The sequence below is a fragment of the Myotis nattereri genome, assembly GCF_964212035.1.
Source record: "Myotis nattereri genome assembly, chromosome: 1".
NCBI classification, from domain to species: Eukaryota; Metazoa; Chordata; class Mammalia; order Chiroptera; family Vespertilionidae; genus Myotis; species Myotis nattereri.
Window position 1 is genome coordinate 18679927 of NC_138075.1, and position 16699 is coordinate 18696625.

Here is a 16699-nt window from a genome sequence, read left to right on the forward strand (position 1 = left end):
GTTAGGGCACTAAATTCTGCTCTGGGGCACTTAGGAGTGCATGGGCCCACTAGAGTTAATGTACTTACTATGGTGTCCCCATTAAGCTCAGGAAATAACTGACTTGAGTATGTAAATCTGGCCAAATAACCATAAATTATTTGCAATGCCTCTTCTAAGTATTTGTAAGAATCTTGACGCTAAGTAAAACTTGCCTTTATCTCTTTATAAAGCCAGAATCTACTGTTTCAAAACCAAAGATCAAGTTAGGTTCATTTTGGGTTTTGCCAAGGCTACTTGCCTCTCATTGAGGTTGCCTGAAAAGTTCAGTCAGATTGGCTTCCCACCAAATAAAACGCAGTGTGCTCTGTACAGTTTTGACCCAGAATCAGGTGAATCTCAGCGGTCTTGGCTGAGCTACATTGTAAAATTTTGGATTTGTTCGAACTTGACACTTCCTGGGAACCCATTCAAACTGAAACCGGAAAAGGGTTTTGCACAAACCCTGTCCTGCCCGTTCTGCCAAGTTTCCCACTGCTCCAATGTTAGCCTACCTTCTGTATATTCACATAGAGGGCAAACGGAATATCCTCATGAATCTCTCATGAGGGATCTTGCTTGCCACAATCTAGACATTCTCCTTTCACCACCTGGCCCCAAAACACAGTGCTTGTATTCTGTGTTAGTCAGTATTAAAATATGTATGTTTTCCAATAATGGGGTCATCTTCAAAGGGTTAAATTTCTACAGCATGATGGTGCTTATGGTCCTATGAAGAGAATGCTACTTACAACAAGTAGGCTCTTTATTCCAAGTTGCAACCTTGTGGCAAAGGGTGATGACCAATGAAAAAATGGAAGACTTCAGCCTGCAAAACTGGTTTCTTACAGCCCTGTCCATTTTTCAGAAACACGGTGACACAGGGAAGATATCATTGAGAAGTTACATAATAAATGTGGCTTCCCCAGCAGATGAATTTAGCATTATTGACTTGCTCAGTGTTTGGAGGTCAGACTGGCAGTTTCATATTTGATGCTGATAAGTAGTCACACTGCCCATCCAACTGCCTTGCTTGGTAATGTATTTTAATAGTTCTGTTCTAAACACTATCAGTGACATAACACATTCTCTGGGTAAAAAGCTCGTTCTTTATATTGCGAAGATAATATGAGTATATTTTGTAAAACACAATGGGTATCCTTCTGTAAAATAGTCTATATAAGAAATGCTTTCTGTTCTATTCAAGAGAGAATATCTGGGTGAAATCCCAGAGTAATTGTGTATTAATTTGTTTTTTAAGATCCTAACTTAACAATAAAACAAAGTATTAGTATTATACCCTCAATATACATATAATTGGTGGGAATAGTGTATGTTGCACACATTTTTGAAGTATCCTTAAATGAGAAGCTGATTTGAGGAATTTTCATTTTGTGCATCTAATTTTAATCAATTACATATAAGCTTCAGTTGAAATTATATGCCTAGTTTAAATAGTATCTGATTGAGAGTCAGAAAAGCTAGGTTCTAGTCATATCTCTGTCAAAGTCAGGCCCAGGACCCTGGGCAAGTTTCTTAAACTCTCTACCCTTTAATTTCCTTTTTTTAATGATTGGACTGGACTAGGTAATATTTAAAAGGTCTTCTCCCTAAAAGCTATTATCTAGTCTAGGAGGACTTAAACATCCAAACTTTCCACTCTGCCAATAGTTGCTATCAACTATTTTAACCATATAGTATTATATTACAGATACTTATCGAACCCCTACCCTGTCTCAATAGTGTCCTAGGGCATATGGCAGATTAGGTCCATGCTGCCATGGATCTCATGTTTCAGGTAATGTTACAATTTGAAGGATTCTTAGAGATTCATGTGAAAACCCCTCACCCTATAGGTGAGAATAATGGAGTAGTTTTTTAATTAAGTGTGATTTGCAATTAGACATAGTGTTCTTTTCATTAGTGGCACAGTGTTCTTTTCATTCCACATATTCCACTTGTGACTTAGAGTAATGAAGACATAAGCCAGGAACACTTTACAAGTGTCTAATGAATTACAGAAAGTGAAGAGGAAGATAATTAGCAACCAGATTCTGTATTTACCTCTAGCAGGACAAGAAGTAGACTCATAAATAGGACACTGACATTCTTGGACCCTATTTAGAATTGTCAGCACATGCCCTCAGCTCAATGGTAAATGGAGTTTCATAAAGCCACTTTGATCTGGTTTTCTTCATTTTGAATGTTGGAGAGTTGGCATGTCCCTAGGTTGCCTCACCAGTTCTGTCTTGAGCGTGCTCAGTGATATTAAAAGCCTCAGTCTATGTTTTTTATCATGCATCTGTATACCAGCTTTAATTCCACTCACACAGTGTTTATAAAGTTTAAGGGCTTTTAATAAACTTTGATCTCAGATGAAAGGCTAGGGAGGATATAAATTTTCACTATTAGCACTGTTAATATAAATATCCAAAGTTGTCTTACGTTAATTATTTAACATCAGTAAATGATTTCAACCTATCATTGCCCGCAGTTACATTGTATTTAAACATCAAAGGGTAAAAGGCTAAACCATCAAAATAGCCCTTCCCTTCCCATTATTCTCTTTAGGCTCTGTTCTTAATTATTTTGCATAGCTGGTGTTCCATAAATGATTTTCTAGAGCTTCTTCAATGTGTTTCTCTACTAGCATCTCACTCTCTCCCTATATCCACAGCAAAGGCCAGTGGGACATCTTTGACTTGCTTGTTTTATTGTCCTCAGATGTTAACCATAGAAGCATATTAAAGATAACTCACTGACTTAAAACACTTGGATTCTATAAAGTACTTCCTTTATGTCTTTTCAGAGAACTTCCTGTTTTCATCTTTATTTCTTATTTCTCAGAACTTGTTTTGCTTGGTAATACCTCAGAGCTCCTCATTAGACATTAGTTTTTCCTTGAAGAAGAATGTATTTGTTCCAAGACATGTTGGAGTTGAGTGAGAGGGTAAGGAAAAAGCCAGGTGAACTCCAGATTTCTTAGAGAAGAATCTGGATTTGGTGGACCGGGAGTTAGCAGACCTGGTTGTGAGTCCTGGCACTTTGACATGGGCAACTCACTGAATCTCTCTGAGCCCAGTTTCTGTTATCTCTAAAATGGGCCCAATGCTTATCTTGTTTATCTCACAGGTTTCCAAGAAGGTCAAATGAGATAGTGGTTAGGAGAGTCCTTTTCTAATTTTTAAAAATATTCTTTCTTTATGTATGCATCACCTTCACCAGTCTCAAGAGCAGGATATAGACTGGACAGTTTTGGCTCATTACTCAGGACATTTGAATTTTCATCCTAGTTGTGCAATGTTGGTTATGTATCTTGGCACTCTATGTTATACAGATTTCACCTCCAAACTTCAATTCCATTTTTTCAAAATTCAGCTCTGAGAAAGTTAGATTTACAATCCTTATTTAATAATCCTAATAATCTTCATTCAATACGCTCCCACCCCCAGATTTGGTTGACCTGGGGTAAATCCCAGTATTTTTTAAAGCTTCTCAGATAATGCTAATAGGAAGGCAAGGTTGAGAATCACTGCATCTGGCCATCTTCGATGTGCCCTTTAAGAATGTCCACCTTGTAGAGCTTGGTATTACTGTGCCCTCATATCTATTGCATTTGGTGCTGTTTATTTCCACTGAATTAATTTCTTGCCTTTTCAGCTGATACCACTGTGTATTCTAACCCCAGTATTTTTTTTCTAATCTACCAAAACAACAGTAGTAAGATTCTTTCTCAAACATTTTCCTTAAATTCCAAAAATCTAGAGTACTTAATTTTAGCATCTTATTAAAACTTAAGATTTTGTATACCTTACTTTGAAGGCAAATTTGCCCAGTCATGAATACGCCACTTCACTAATTCTCTTATTTTAACAAAGTTACCAATTTGTAAAAACTTTCTTTGGAAACTATATGAACAATGACAAAAACAAATAAGTTGTTTTGGAAATAAGTTTTTTATTGGATAAATTGGCAATTTTGTCAATTTGCTTTTGGCATGTTGACTAAGATTATGTAAACTACCCGACTCCCTCATCTCTCCTTTCTCATTTCTGCTCTTACTACCTTTGTTAATCCCCTCACATGTACACCTTTATTCATTTCTCCATTCAACATGCGACAACCAACTACTCCATGCAAAGGACAAAATGTGGAGCATAATTCCTCTTGTAAGGCTGTGTAAGGCAAGCACTTCATAAAGTCTCAGGCTTCATATCACACCCCACAAAAGTGGTTTAGGAAGGCTCAGAGAGAGGAGATGAAGAGGGTTCTGAGAAGCGAAGGTAAGGGTCAAAAAAAGAGCTTTTCAGGGTGGTTTAACCTTCGGTATACCACTAGCATCCATAGTACTCAGTCTTGATTTTTATTTCTTTTGGTAAGAATTTATTTTTTTACTTTTATTCTTTTTTTAATTTCTCAAAGAACAAAGAGAAATTTTCCTTTTTTTAAAATAGGAAAAACTCATCTGCCTTGCAAAATCCATATTGGTTTTTTGAACCCTGTTATAAAACTAAGATGCATAATGGATCTTGATGTTGAAACATTTTCTTATTTTATAATACTAGAAATTATTGTATTTTTATCCATAAATTGTTTTGAATTTTGCGAGAAAAGACTAAAATAATATGAAAATGAAGGAATAAGAGAACCACAAAGAAGGATGTTACAAGTGAACTATAGTATAATATTTCAGTTTACTTATTGTGCTGTCCAGTGTATATCACGAACCAAGAATCTGAGGTTTTATATTGTTTGCAAGTTACCAAATTAGCTGACCACACTTTCATGGATGCTGGAGAAGATACCAGACAAAGACTTTATCGTTCATAGTACAACAGGCCCCATGAGCTACATGTTTGCATTGGTTCCTTTTGCTCCCTAAGTCTTGTAGGCGCAATGTGGAAGTGGGTCCAGGTGGTGGTGCACACTCAGTGAATTTGTGTTATATGTGATGAGCCCTGGGTTCATGCAAACCCGATTTTATAAAACTAGCTGTAGAAAACCCTATCGAACCCTTGCCCCAGACGGAGACACTGTCTCTATTTTCCAAGTCTGTTTGCTGTACAAACAACATCCTTGAGCAGATATTCTGGGACAAAAGCTATCACAAGACATCTAGCAATGCCATTGAGAAGTGCCTTCCAACAAGATATTATATTCTTTTTCAAGAAGAAAATTTTAAACCTTTTCCATTATTATTATTACTTTTATTGAACTCAGATTGAAATTCAGAATTTCTCATTTTCTCACATAATGACAATGAAAAGAAAACTGACAGAGAAAGACATTTCACAGTTATTAGATGAATCAAAAGATGAATATAAAGAGACAGACAGTGGTACACTAGATACTAATGATGATGGTGAAAGTGATTATATAAGTAAAAAGTCAGCTTATGAGTCTTCAAATGATAATATCCTAGATGAACTTTTGCAAACTCAAGAAACAATGATGAACACTATATTTCTAAAGACAAAAAGGAAATTGGAAACTCTCATCCAGTTAGCTATTCAACAAGAAGGACTTCATCATGCAGTATTTTGCAACAAGTGCCTGTACCAGCCCATTTTGCTCAGAGAATATTTGACAGTACTCGTTCATCTTTTGTTATATTTGTGCACCAAGATTAACTTCATATGGTTTCTAAGTGGGCAAATATTAATATCAAATTTATAAAAAATGTGATTGGAAAGGAAAGATGATATACCGATGAAAATTTTCATTGGATCAATCATGCTTAGAAATCTAAAAATGAAAAATAATTAAATTATTCGGTAAAGAAGATGGCCTTATCAATTTAAAAGTATTAGGAGCTGTCACAGTTTTAGAAATACTGTGTTTTGAAGATACAAGTGCAAGAAGAACGAACAGAAGTGAAGTGATAATAAACTGGAACTCATTAGAAACACGTTTGAAATCTGGGATCAGGATTTGGAAGATGGTGTTTTCCAGGATTGGGAATGACAGTTATTCAGTGGTCCATAGCAGTCATACTTTCAAAGTCGGAGAACGTGTAATATGCTTCAATTCTCATTAAAATGTCTACTAAAGTTACTTTTTACTCTATTTTCTCCAAATTATTTATCAGCAACTAAATTATTTGTTTAAAAAATTGGAACAAATAATAAATGGTGACTACTAATTTTCCTGATATACTAAAAAGTAAGCAAAAGTACATTGTTTTGGTCCAGGATCTGGGAGCAAACTGTCATTCTGTATCCCCACCTTTTTGTTTTAAGTTGTTTATTTGTTTTTGTGACAGGTGAATCTCCTGTGGTCCTCACAGTGTGCAAGTTACAATGAACTTCAAGTGATATTGCCGTACATCTGATAGACCCATTTTTCACTATTGATAGCCATCTTGTTTGTGTCTCCAGGAAGTTCTTTAAAGCACTGAATTTCCTCTAAGTTTGAGAGGGAGAGAGCATATATGCCTCAAGTAGGGCTTTGAATGACTTTGAGAAATATACCTATGTCTGCACCTTCTTAGAAATAATATAGAGCAATGGTTCTCAACCTTCCTAATGCCACGACCCTTTAATACAGTTCCTCATGTTGTGGTGACCCCCAACCATAAAATTATTTTCGTTGCTACTTCATAACTGTAATTTTGCTACTGTTATCAATCATACTGTAAATATCTGATATGCAGGATGTATTTAGGCAACCCCTGTGAAAGGGTCATTCGACCCCCAAAGGGGTCGCGACCCATAGGTTGAGAACCGCTGATATAGAGCAAAGCTCTCATCTCTAGTCTCCAACTGAAGATGTGGGGGGTAGGGAAGAGGATGGCAGGGGAAGCAATATAAAATACTTCAAATTTCATCTTTCTCATTGATACTTCTCATGGTTATTTTGTCCTAGAATATCCTAAGTAAATGTGGGGAGGAGGCGTCCTCACATAATTTAATCTTATTGTTGCAATGTCATTATTTCATTTAGAGTGTATCCCAGAATTTACACACCCAGATTCACTTAACAGCATATGGGAGTATTCTTAAATGCAAATTATCCGATCTTTCACATTAGCAAAATTTTAAAATGGCATCTCATGTATAGAACTACTAGATGACCGAGAAGCAATTGTAGCACCAAATATAATAAATATTTATTTATTTATTATGTGTTAACACCATAGAACAGCAAGACATAATCCCTATACTTAAAATTTCCCAATTAAATGGCGGGGGGGGGGGAAACAGTTAATGAAAAATTGCAATGTAATATACATATCTCTTGCTGTTGCCCTAATAATTTATTTCCATTCAGGAACGGAAAAAATATGTTTGATTTCAATCTGGTCAGCTTGAGCAGAATGAAGTATGATATAGTGATATTATAGTTTGATTTGTACATAGCAGGTGTTTACTAAGTGCTTGTTGGATAAAGGAAAGACTGAATATCCTATCCAGTTTCTGTATAAGTGCCGTGTAGTCCTGACTAATTTCCAGAGTACTGCATATTTTCTAGGTCTCATAATGTATTTTAAATGTCCAAAGTCATATGCTTTTCGCTACTTATTTTTTAAAACGTGTCTAGTAAAGGCTACAGAACTTGTTTTAGTTGAGTATGTTAAAATGAAGTGAGGCAGGGAGCAGGGGAGCCTCAGTGCAAAATTTCAAATTGTTTTGGCAAGACCAACTCCTTTTTATACTAACCACCAGGGCACAAAGCGCCATTGTTATCCAACTGAATGAATGCATGGCTTTCATTTAGGAAAAAAGAAGACGAAAACTTTCTAGCAATCAAAGTTTCAGGAAAACAGTCAGTTGTGGCAAATGTCAGGTGAATTTGCTCACCAAATAATACTGGCAGCTGGATTTTGCCCATTGTTTTTCTGCTCCATCTTTCACAGCCAATGGCTAAGCAGTCAGAAACTGGCTGATATATATGTATATGTGTGTGTGTGTGCATTTTCTCTTATTTAAATATATAAAAGTATAGATAAATATAAATATCTATCTATATATACATTTGCACATGTCTTCTCTTGCCCTTCTGTTCAGCCATCAGGACATCCCTTAGCAGAACATCTTCACCTACTTAGAGTTCACCTTTAGTGAGCTGTCTACCAAAATGCATTTCTGTAACTTCAAATGATTGGTTCTTGGGATTCCTTAAGAGATAGTTGAGTCGAATTTTTGATGGCTTTACACTATTCTGGACAGTCATTACTTTGGCAGCAGTGGGCCAGGAAAATTCTTTGTACAAGATCCAAAAGAGTGTTTCTAAGTGTTTAGAAAAGGATTAATTATGAAAGCAAACTTTAAAGGTATAGGCAGAGTTGATCTCAGTTATTTTTGAATTAATTCTCAAAGCCACAATGATAAAAATAAAATCCCTCACCTGACTTCTATTTAGATCTGATCTGCCTGTCACCAGCAACTCATCCATGTGGGGGGATTAACTGTTCACATGCGCTTTCAGCATCCAAGTGCTGTGTGTGGAGCAATGGAAAATGATCACTTTGTTCTGTCATTCTCCTCGGGAACACAGGGCATCTCTGAAAAAGAAAACAACCCTTTATTTTGAGAACAGAGAAGATTAATTATGGTCACCTCACCAAGGTGCTTTTAAGTAAATTATCCTGGATACCACCTCACCAGAACAATTATTCCTTTTCAGAGTTCTGTATCAGGGCCCTCGGTTCCATGTTAAATACAGAAGATGAAAATGGAATTGCTTACTTGAATGTGACTTGACACCTTGGGGTCAGGGATTTGCAGTATCTAGAAAATGATTAGCATTTCCAGTGTCTGCCTTCTGTCCTGTCCCCTAGCATGGCTAAGCCCCTGTCATCTCATCAGCAGGAAGAGGTTGCTCTTCACATCACACTCTGCCGCTTTATCAGATTAGGTCCACAAAAAGGTTTTGTTCATGTCTTTGTCTCTTTAACTTCTAGATCATTTGATGCAACTTTACTGTCCCTCATTTTTCTTCCAGTTTTTTTTATTATTATTTCTTTAATTTGAATCTATTTAGAAGCATTCTCTGTCCTCAAAAACAATCATTTTTTAAATTCTATCTTTAAAAATAATCTGTGCTATACAGTAAACCCTTGATTTTGCAGACCTCAATTTAACCGACTTTTGACTTAACAAAATTCCCCGTCTATATGTCATATTGAAAATTAATATCCTGTTAATTTTAAAATGCTTTCAACCAAGATTTCTTATATTTAAATTAACAGGTTATATTTTTTATTATTAACTCACTGTTATTTTTAACAAATTTTTGCGAATAGGCCATATGTTGGAAAAAATGCTGTCATAATTTCACCAACATATTACATAACTACAACCATAGTCTACATATTTAAATTCAAGGGTCACCGCTGGTAAATAATATTCCTCAAATGATTAGCACGTATTCACACCGCGTCGCTCCAGGGAATTGGTTCTGTTATTGCATGGCGTGACTTTCTGCAGCAGTTTTAACTTGTGTCTGCAAAGTTCCCATGTGCACTAAGCCACGCCCAGCCGTGTGCATTTGTCTTACTCGTGGTGGCTGATAAATGCACACATTTACTAGACCTTCAGTATAAATTCAAAATTACTATAAAACATATAAAAAACTTTTCTATGAAATTATACTTTTCATACATAATTTTAATTACACAAATGTGTCTACATAAGAATGAACAAACTAATTTGTCAATTTTTTAATATATGTATTCAGAAAGCCTACTTGATTAAATACCGGACACCCCATCACCCAAATTAGTCTATTATATCAAGGTTTTATTGTATTTTTCTTCTCTGTGCTCCTTTCTCCTTCAACTCATTCCTTTAAAAAAAAATCCCCAAATTAAACTAATAATAAGGTCATAGGTTGGCTATAACATAACTTGGTTATGTCTAAAAAATAAGAAAGCAATGATCTGGAATGGCAGGTTATGTAAATTTCATTTAGTTCATCACTTAAAATATTATTTTGGCCCAGCCAGTTTTGCTCAGTGGATAGTGTCAGCCTGCATACCAAAGGGTCTCAGGTTTGATTCTGGTCAAGGGCATATACCTTGGTTGCGTGCTCCTCCCCAGCCTGGACCCTGGTCAGAGCCTGTCCAATCAATGTGTTTCTCTCACATCGATGTTTCTCTCTGCCTTTCCTTCTCTCTTCCAATCTCTCTAAAAGATCAATAGAAAAATATTCTCGAGTGAGAATTACAAAAGAAGAGATTATTTTGAATGAGAGAAAATACCCCAAAAGCCTTCTTTGCCAAGTTTTCCAAGGAAGATATGCTATCCTCAAATTTTATACATTTTTGCTTTTTAAAGAAGGCCTAGAATTGTGTTGCAAAACAAAATATAATTTGTTGACAAAACTTCTTCTGTATTTTAGCTCACATACAGGCACTGATGTCATATTGCCATATTAGGTGGTATTTTAATTGAATAAGCCTTATGCACCTCTTACTCCAAGATGCACATAAACACTTCTAAGTGGGTGTCTGATCTTTAGCCCTCTCTTATAGCGCTCCATCTAGAAATAGAAGGTTTTGCTGGTAGTCCAAGAAATCCACACACCTTTGAGCACTGGGCCTCTCTGAAGAATGTAGCCTTGCCATCCTGTTCTCTGCTACCGTTGAGCTTGGTCCCAGTGAGTGTCTTACGCAGCTTGGATGAGAAGAAGGCCCTATGAAGCCAGTGCAGCTGTGCTGGACACAGTCACTGCTACAAAAAGTCAGACAGTCTCTCCTTTTTATGATCTCACCCTTCCTCTCCTTGAAACTTGTTTACTCAGGTCCTCTTACCATCTTTCAGCCATTTGTCAAGAGAGTTTTGCAGTGGCTCTCTTTCCAAATGAAATAGAATTGCATTTTTGAACCCAAATAAACGGCTCCATAGCCTTGTTTATTTAATATCTGTGTAGTGCCAAAAAATGCACACGCTTACTTTAAAATAAAAATATAGACAGCATCTTCTTTCTTTGTCATCTCAACCTCAAAACGCTTGATTCCAACAGCACTATAAGAAAATGGCAGTTGTTATATGTTCATAAGAAAATACACATGTGCATTTTTATAAAAAGAAGTGTATTTACTAAAATGTTCCTATGGTTAAATCTGTTTCTTGAGCTTTGTCTACAAGAAACAGGAATCTAAGAATAGCAGTGAAAAAACATTCTTATTCCTAATTGCTGCTATTTGTGTTGTTATGCTATATTATTTAATTTCCCGGTAATCTGAAACAAAGGGAGGATTACAGAAAAATGTGCTGTGGACCAGTTAAACTGCTCAACCCCACAGAGTTTGGTGCAAGAGCCACAGGGCCTAATAGATAGGATTTCTGAACTTCACTGTTGTTTCTATCACTTGATCTTGTCCTTATACTGGAGAAAAGAAATGCAATAGCAAACTTTTGCTTTTTGATTTTTAATAAAGAGGCCAATGTTCAGTGGTTTGTATAGAACATATTAACTCTGCCTTTGTCTTTATTCAACCAAAATGCATTGAAGCCACTCTGTGGGCAGGTAGTGTGCTACACTAGTGCTAAATGTTACAAAAAAGAAAACGGGGTGTTAGTATCATCATTTGTGTATGGATGCAGTCACTTGGTTGACTGAAATTTTTAAGCAAAACTATATGCATAGTATGTTTGCTTTTACAGTAAGGAAAAAGATCATTTCTTTATTTTAAAAACAAAATGTGTTAACATTTAATTCAGATTCGCAGGCTCATTTCTGAATGTGAAAAAATTAGGGGATATAAAAAGGGAAATAAAGTTTTAAAACCACAAGTTTATTGGAATAATTGTTTATGAAAATTTTATTCAAGGCCTAAAATGTTGCTTTAAAATGACGTGGCATTGATTTATATTATATTGTTCAAGGGCCAAGACACTTCTTGAGGAAATTTATAGTTTTACACTTTATATGCATATAGCATCGATGGTGGCTAAGACTCCTGGCTCTCCTAAACCTCTGTGTTGGGGCTTGTGTTAAGAAACATGCTATTTGCCGAAACCGGTTTGGCTCAGTGGATAGAGCGTCGGCCTGCAGACTGAAGGGTCCCTGGTTCGATTCCGGTCGGGGGCATGTGCCTGGGTTGCGGGCACATCCCTGGTGGGGGGTGTGCAGGAGGCAGCTGATTGATGTTTCTCTCTCATCGATGTTTCTAACTCTCTGTCTCTCTCCCTTCCTCTCTGTAAAAAATCAATAAAATATATTAAAAAATATATATATATATTAAAAAAAAAGAAGCATGCTATTTGATGAATCTTTCCTACACATGAAGAAGTGAATATAATGTTGATCAGAAGGAGCAAAATCCTCAATACTTTAAGTGGAACTTGAAAAGGAAGATGTTTGGAACTTAAAGCAATAGCACATGACTTCCGATTTCAAAGTGGTGAAGTACCAGTGTTTGCCTTTCTCTCAAAGAATAACATTAGAAAAATAAGAATATGACGAAATAGAAACCCTGATTTACCCATGGACAACTAGAAGACATCAGTGACTCAAAGTCAAAGAACATGGAAAGAAAAATGGTCAAGTGACTCAGAACACAGAAGGTGAAACTCAAGTGCCTGTCAAGGGGACAGCATTGGAAAGCCAATATCATCATCATTCAGAATTCCACAAAGGCTTTTGAATTGGAGGTATTATTACTGCAGGAGGAGAGGTGGAAAGGAATACATTGGAAGCATCTGCAAGGAGGAATTTGACTTTCAACTCTCTGTCTCCCTCCTGGCCCCACTACAAACCCTGCAGAGACATATGAGTATTCTCTGGAGGAACTTTCGGTTGAAGATGAAGCCAGAGAATAGCATTGGAGAGCAATAGGAGATTTAAAATAAGAGATTAAGTGAAAGTGGGTATACCAAGTAATGAGAACACCAGTTCCTAATCTTCTCTAGTTTCAGAAAAACTGAACTTCCCCTGAAGGAGTAAACCTTCATATACTCATAATTTGGAGCCTCCGCTATCCCCACCTCCCCCAAAGCCAGTGACTACCTGATTAGTCTACAATTGAATTATGAAATTATAGGCATGATTTGCAGTAATTGATGCTGTGCTATGCATTGGTGTCTAACCATCCCTGACATCTCATGGCTTAAAACAGTAGAGGTTGATGTCTCACTCCCATGAAGTCCAGTATGGCTGAGAGCTCTCCTCTATCTTGCAGCTATGCCATATGGAGCATGAGGCCTCCGAGGACCTCATAGCAGAGATGAGGATGGAAGAGCCCAGCACATAGGCTCTTGATTGTCTCATCCCAGAGGTGACACATGTCATAGTGCAGTGTTCAGAAGCATTCACATGGGAGATGTGGGAGGGCACATGGACTGTAGGGGGCCACTAACTTAACAAAACTATGCAAACTCATGTCTAGGTCCTCGTAAGACCCTTCACTTCTCGTGCATCAGCCATGGGACTTGTCGTTGATTTCATTTTAAATTTAAAAGCTAGTATCTATTGCTTACCTATTATGTGCTGGCCCTGTGACAGGGCTACAAATATAGATATGCGCCCTGACTGTTATGGCTCGGTGGGAGAGTGTCAGTCTGCACAATGAAGAGTCACAGGTTTGATTCCCAGTCAAGGGCATGTATGTGGGTTGCAGGTTCATTCTGAGCCCTGTTTGGGGCACGTGCAGGAGGCAACCAGTCAATCTGTCTCTCTCACATAGATGTTTCTCTCTCCCCTTCCTCCCTTCCATTCTCTCTAAAAATATATCAATGGAAAAAATATCCTCAGGTGAGGATTAACAAAATAAAAAATAGAGGGCAGGATTGGGGGGTGGGGAGACAATGGAGGGGTTAGGACACATTTGTAATACCATAATCAATAAATAAAAAATAAAAAATAGAGAAATGCATATGATACAGTCTCTAGTCTCAGGATTATTCTACGATTTAAGCTCTTAGTTTACATTGGCTTCAAAATAACTTTTAGGTAATTTGCTCTAAGTGTTTATATTGGTAGGTATAAATTAGTGACTAGCTAATCAAAAGACTTTGTAAGTAATTGATTAATAACAGTATCTTTTGTTCCTGTCACAAATATTAATTTCAGATATTTCTCCCAAATCTTGAAAACCATCCTCTTTTCCTTTTAACTAAAATAATCATTGAGAACTCTTCTTCTTTATAATGGCAACATGTGAGGATCTCTAATGTGCTTCATAGATAAGTAACTGCAAATTCATCTATTTCTTGATATTACCTTGTGGTTTATTTCTGATATTCACTGAAGCAGGTTTGCAAATTAATTTTAATATGAAATGTTCCATAGAAAGTCTCATAGAATATCAGTTGAAAGCAATTGTCCAGGAAGAGTTTTCATTTCTGAGTCAGTCTTGCAAATGAATCTCATATACTTTGTAAAAGGAAGTCACTCTTCTGATTTAAAAAGATATATTTATCCCAGAAATACTATTCTATCTGTTTGTATTTGATTTTCTAAGCCTACAGCTTGAACTGCTTATAGCAGTGGTACAAATGAATTTTAGTTATTGGGTTCTGAGAGTATTAATAAATTTTTTATAATGTTTGATTTCCATATGTTTTCTTTTCCAGAGTACCCGCGTGGCCTTGGACCATCTGGAGTCTGTGCCTGAGAAACTCAGCCTACTAGAAGGTCTCAAGGACTTCAGAGTAAGAAAGAGTTGGCTTGTCTCTTTCAGTACTTTTATTTGAGTGAAAACACTTGACATCTTTCCGACGTGCAAAGAAAATTGTAGGTAGGGAGGAGAGACCAAAAAACATTGGGACGTTTCACACTCCATCGTATCAGAGATTATTGACATTTGTGACGTCAGATTGAAAATAATGGGGCATATATTAGCACAATATGGGAAAATAGGGGCTCTTACTCTACTCCCAGAAGCCCATTTGGTCCTCGGAAACTTTAACTATGACTTAGAAATACCTGCGAATTAAAACAGGTTACACATTACATTGACAATAGATAACTTTTGTGAGAAATAATTTTAATTTACAAATTATCTTCTTTGAGTTTCAGTTTTTCAGAGTACTGTTTTTTTTGAGAGAGAGAGAGATGATGGTGCACAGGTTATCCCTGTATTGTGACATGTGAATTGAAATCTGTGTAGAGTTTTAGATTTTATATCCCATGCCATTTATTGATAGCATGGGGTATAAAATCTAACCACAAAGCTTTTCACTAAAAATCCAATTAATTACATGTGTGGATTTACCTACTATAGTTTTTTAAAGTTCCTCACAGAGCCCTGGCCTGTTCAGTTGATTGGAGCATTTTGAAAGAAGTGGTTCAGCTCTATAATCCCACATTTAAATATTACATATTTGTAATGGTGAAAGGGAGTAGCATTGAGTTCCAAGCCTCCATCCAGCACAAATTGCCTAGCCTTGGGCAACTCATTCTTAGCTTTACAGGGGCTATAGCTTTTTTTTACATAAAAATGAGAACTTTGGAATTTTAATACTCCTTCTAGTTTGGTACTATTTGGGGAACTAAGTCCCATAGATGATTTTTCTTACATACAAAAATCAGTTTCCCTCATTCTAATTTTCTAATTTCTCTCTAACTCATAATGTTGCTGTCTAAATAAATGGCTATAGTGACTATTTGCACTGTTTTAGCCTCTCCCCGCAAAATGAAGGAAAAGTAGGAAGGGAGAGAGAGACATCAGCTGAGGAAATATTTTTTTTGTGTGTTTTTTTTCTTAAATTTCTTTATTACTGGAATTTTTTTACCCTTTTGCTTTTGAGGTCAGATGAGATATCCTTAAGTTTAAAAATCTATTTGCTATAATTGTTAAAAAGTAAAATGTTATTTAAGAATTAGTGAAAAATAGGTGCTAGTTTTAAAGGTAACATTCTTTTTGATGCCAGGTACTACTAGATGTCATTAATGATCATCTTTGGAAAACTTCCTGTTACTTGAAACTTACTCCTTTCAACTAACAGTGTCAGTCATTTCAGATTGGCACCAGGACTAGTTGTAAATAAAATGCAAATAACCAATGTGGGACTCTGGTTTATTTTTATCATGTCATCCAAAGTGACCAATTTCTTCATCAATGATGTATGGTTCCCCTAAGTATCTCCCTAAACTTTTATAATTGTTTATTTTCTACATACCAATACTTTTTTAAAATTTAAATTCTTTATTATTTAAAGTATTACATAAGTCTCCTTTTCCCCCCATTGACCTCTCCCCTGCTGCCCCCATCCCCCAGCACATGCCCTCACCCCCCTATGTCTGTGTCCATTGGTTATGTTCATATGCATGCATACCATACCAATACTTTTATTCTAATTTCAAGTGCTGATTTTTCTTTCATCTACCAGTTTAGATGTGTTGTTGTTTTTCCAGGATTTCCACAGTTTATCTGAGAGAACCGATGGGAGGTACTGCAAATACAGAGTTCCCCGAGAGTCTCTTCAGCAGCGCCGAGATGAGCCCAAGTACAGAATCAGAAACTTCAAAGTAATGTCCTTTATATACGTGTTCAGTCTTAGAGTATTTTCCATGTTCCTGGCTATTGCCCTCACAGCAGCTCCTGCAGGGTTCCTGTAAGAGAAGATACTCTTTGATGCATAAAATAGATTTTCAGTTTTGTGGGAGTTGAGAATAAAAAGATAGTGCCTATAATTTTTACCTGGGAACTAATGTGTATGTTTATGCTACTGTGGAGCAATATGTTGTTTGTCCATGGGAATCGGTGCTGCTTAAGAAATCCTGAGCCAGGAAA

The 16699-nt window shown here is 36.5% G+C and overlaps 1 protein-coding gene across 1 annotated transcript in view; it reads left to right on the forward strand.

The window, feature by feature from the left end:
- Window positions 1-16699, forward strand: part of CEP128 (centrosomal protein 128) — a 348318-nt gene that overhangs the window by 312233 nt on the left and 19386 nt on the right. The window contains exons 21-22 of the mRNA XM_081083727.1: window positions 14538-14615; window positions 16321-16434. Coding sequence (XP_080939853.1) covers window positions 14538-14615; window positions 16321-16434 — 192 coding nt within the window. The remainder of the gene's footprint in view (window positions 1-14537; window positions 14616-16320; window positions 16435-16699) is intronic.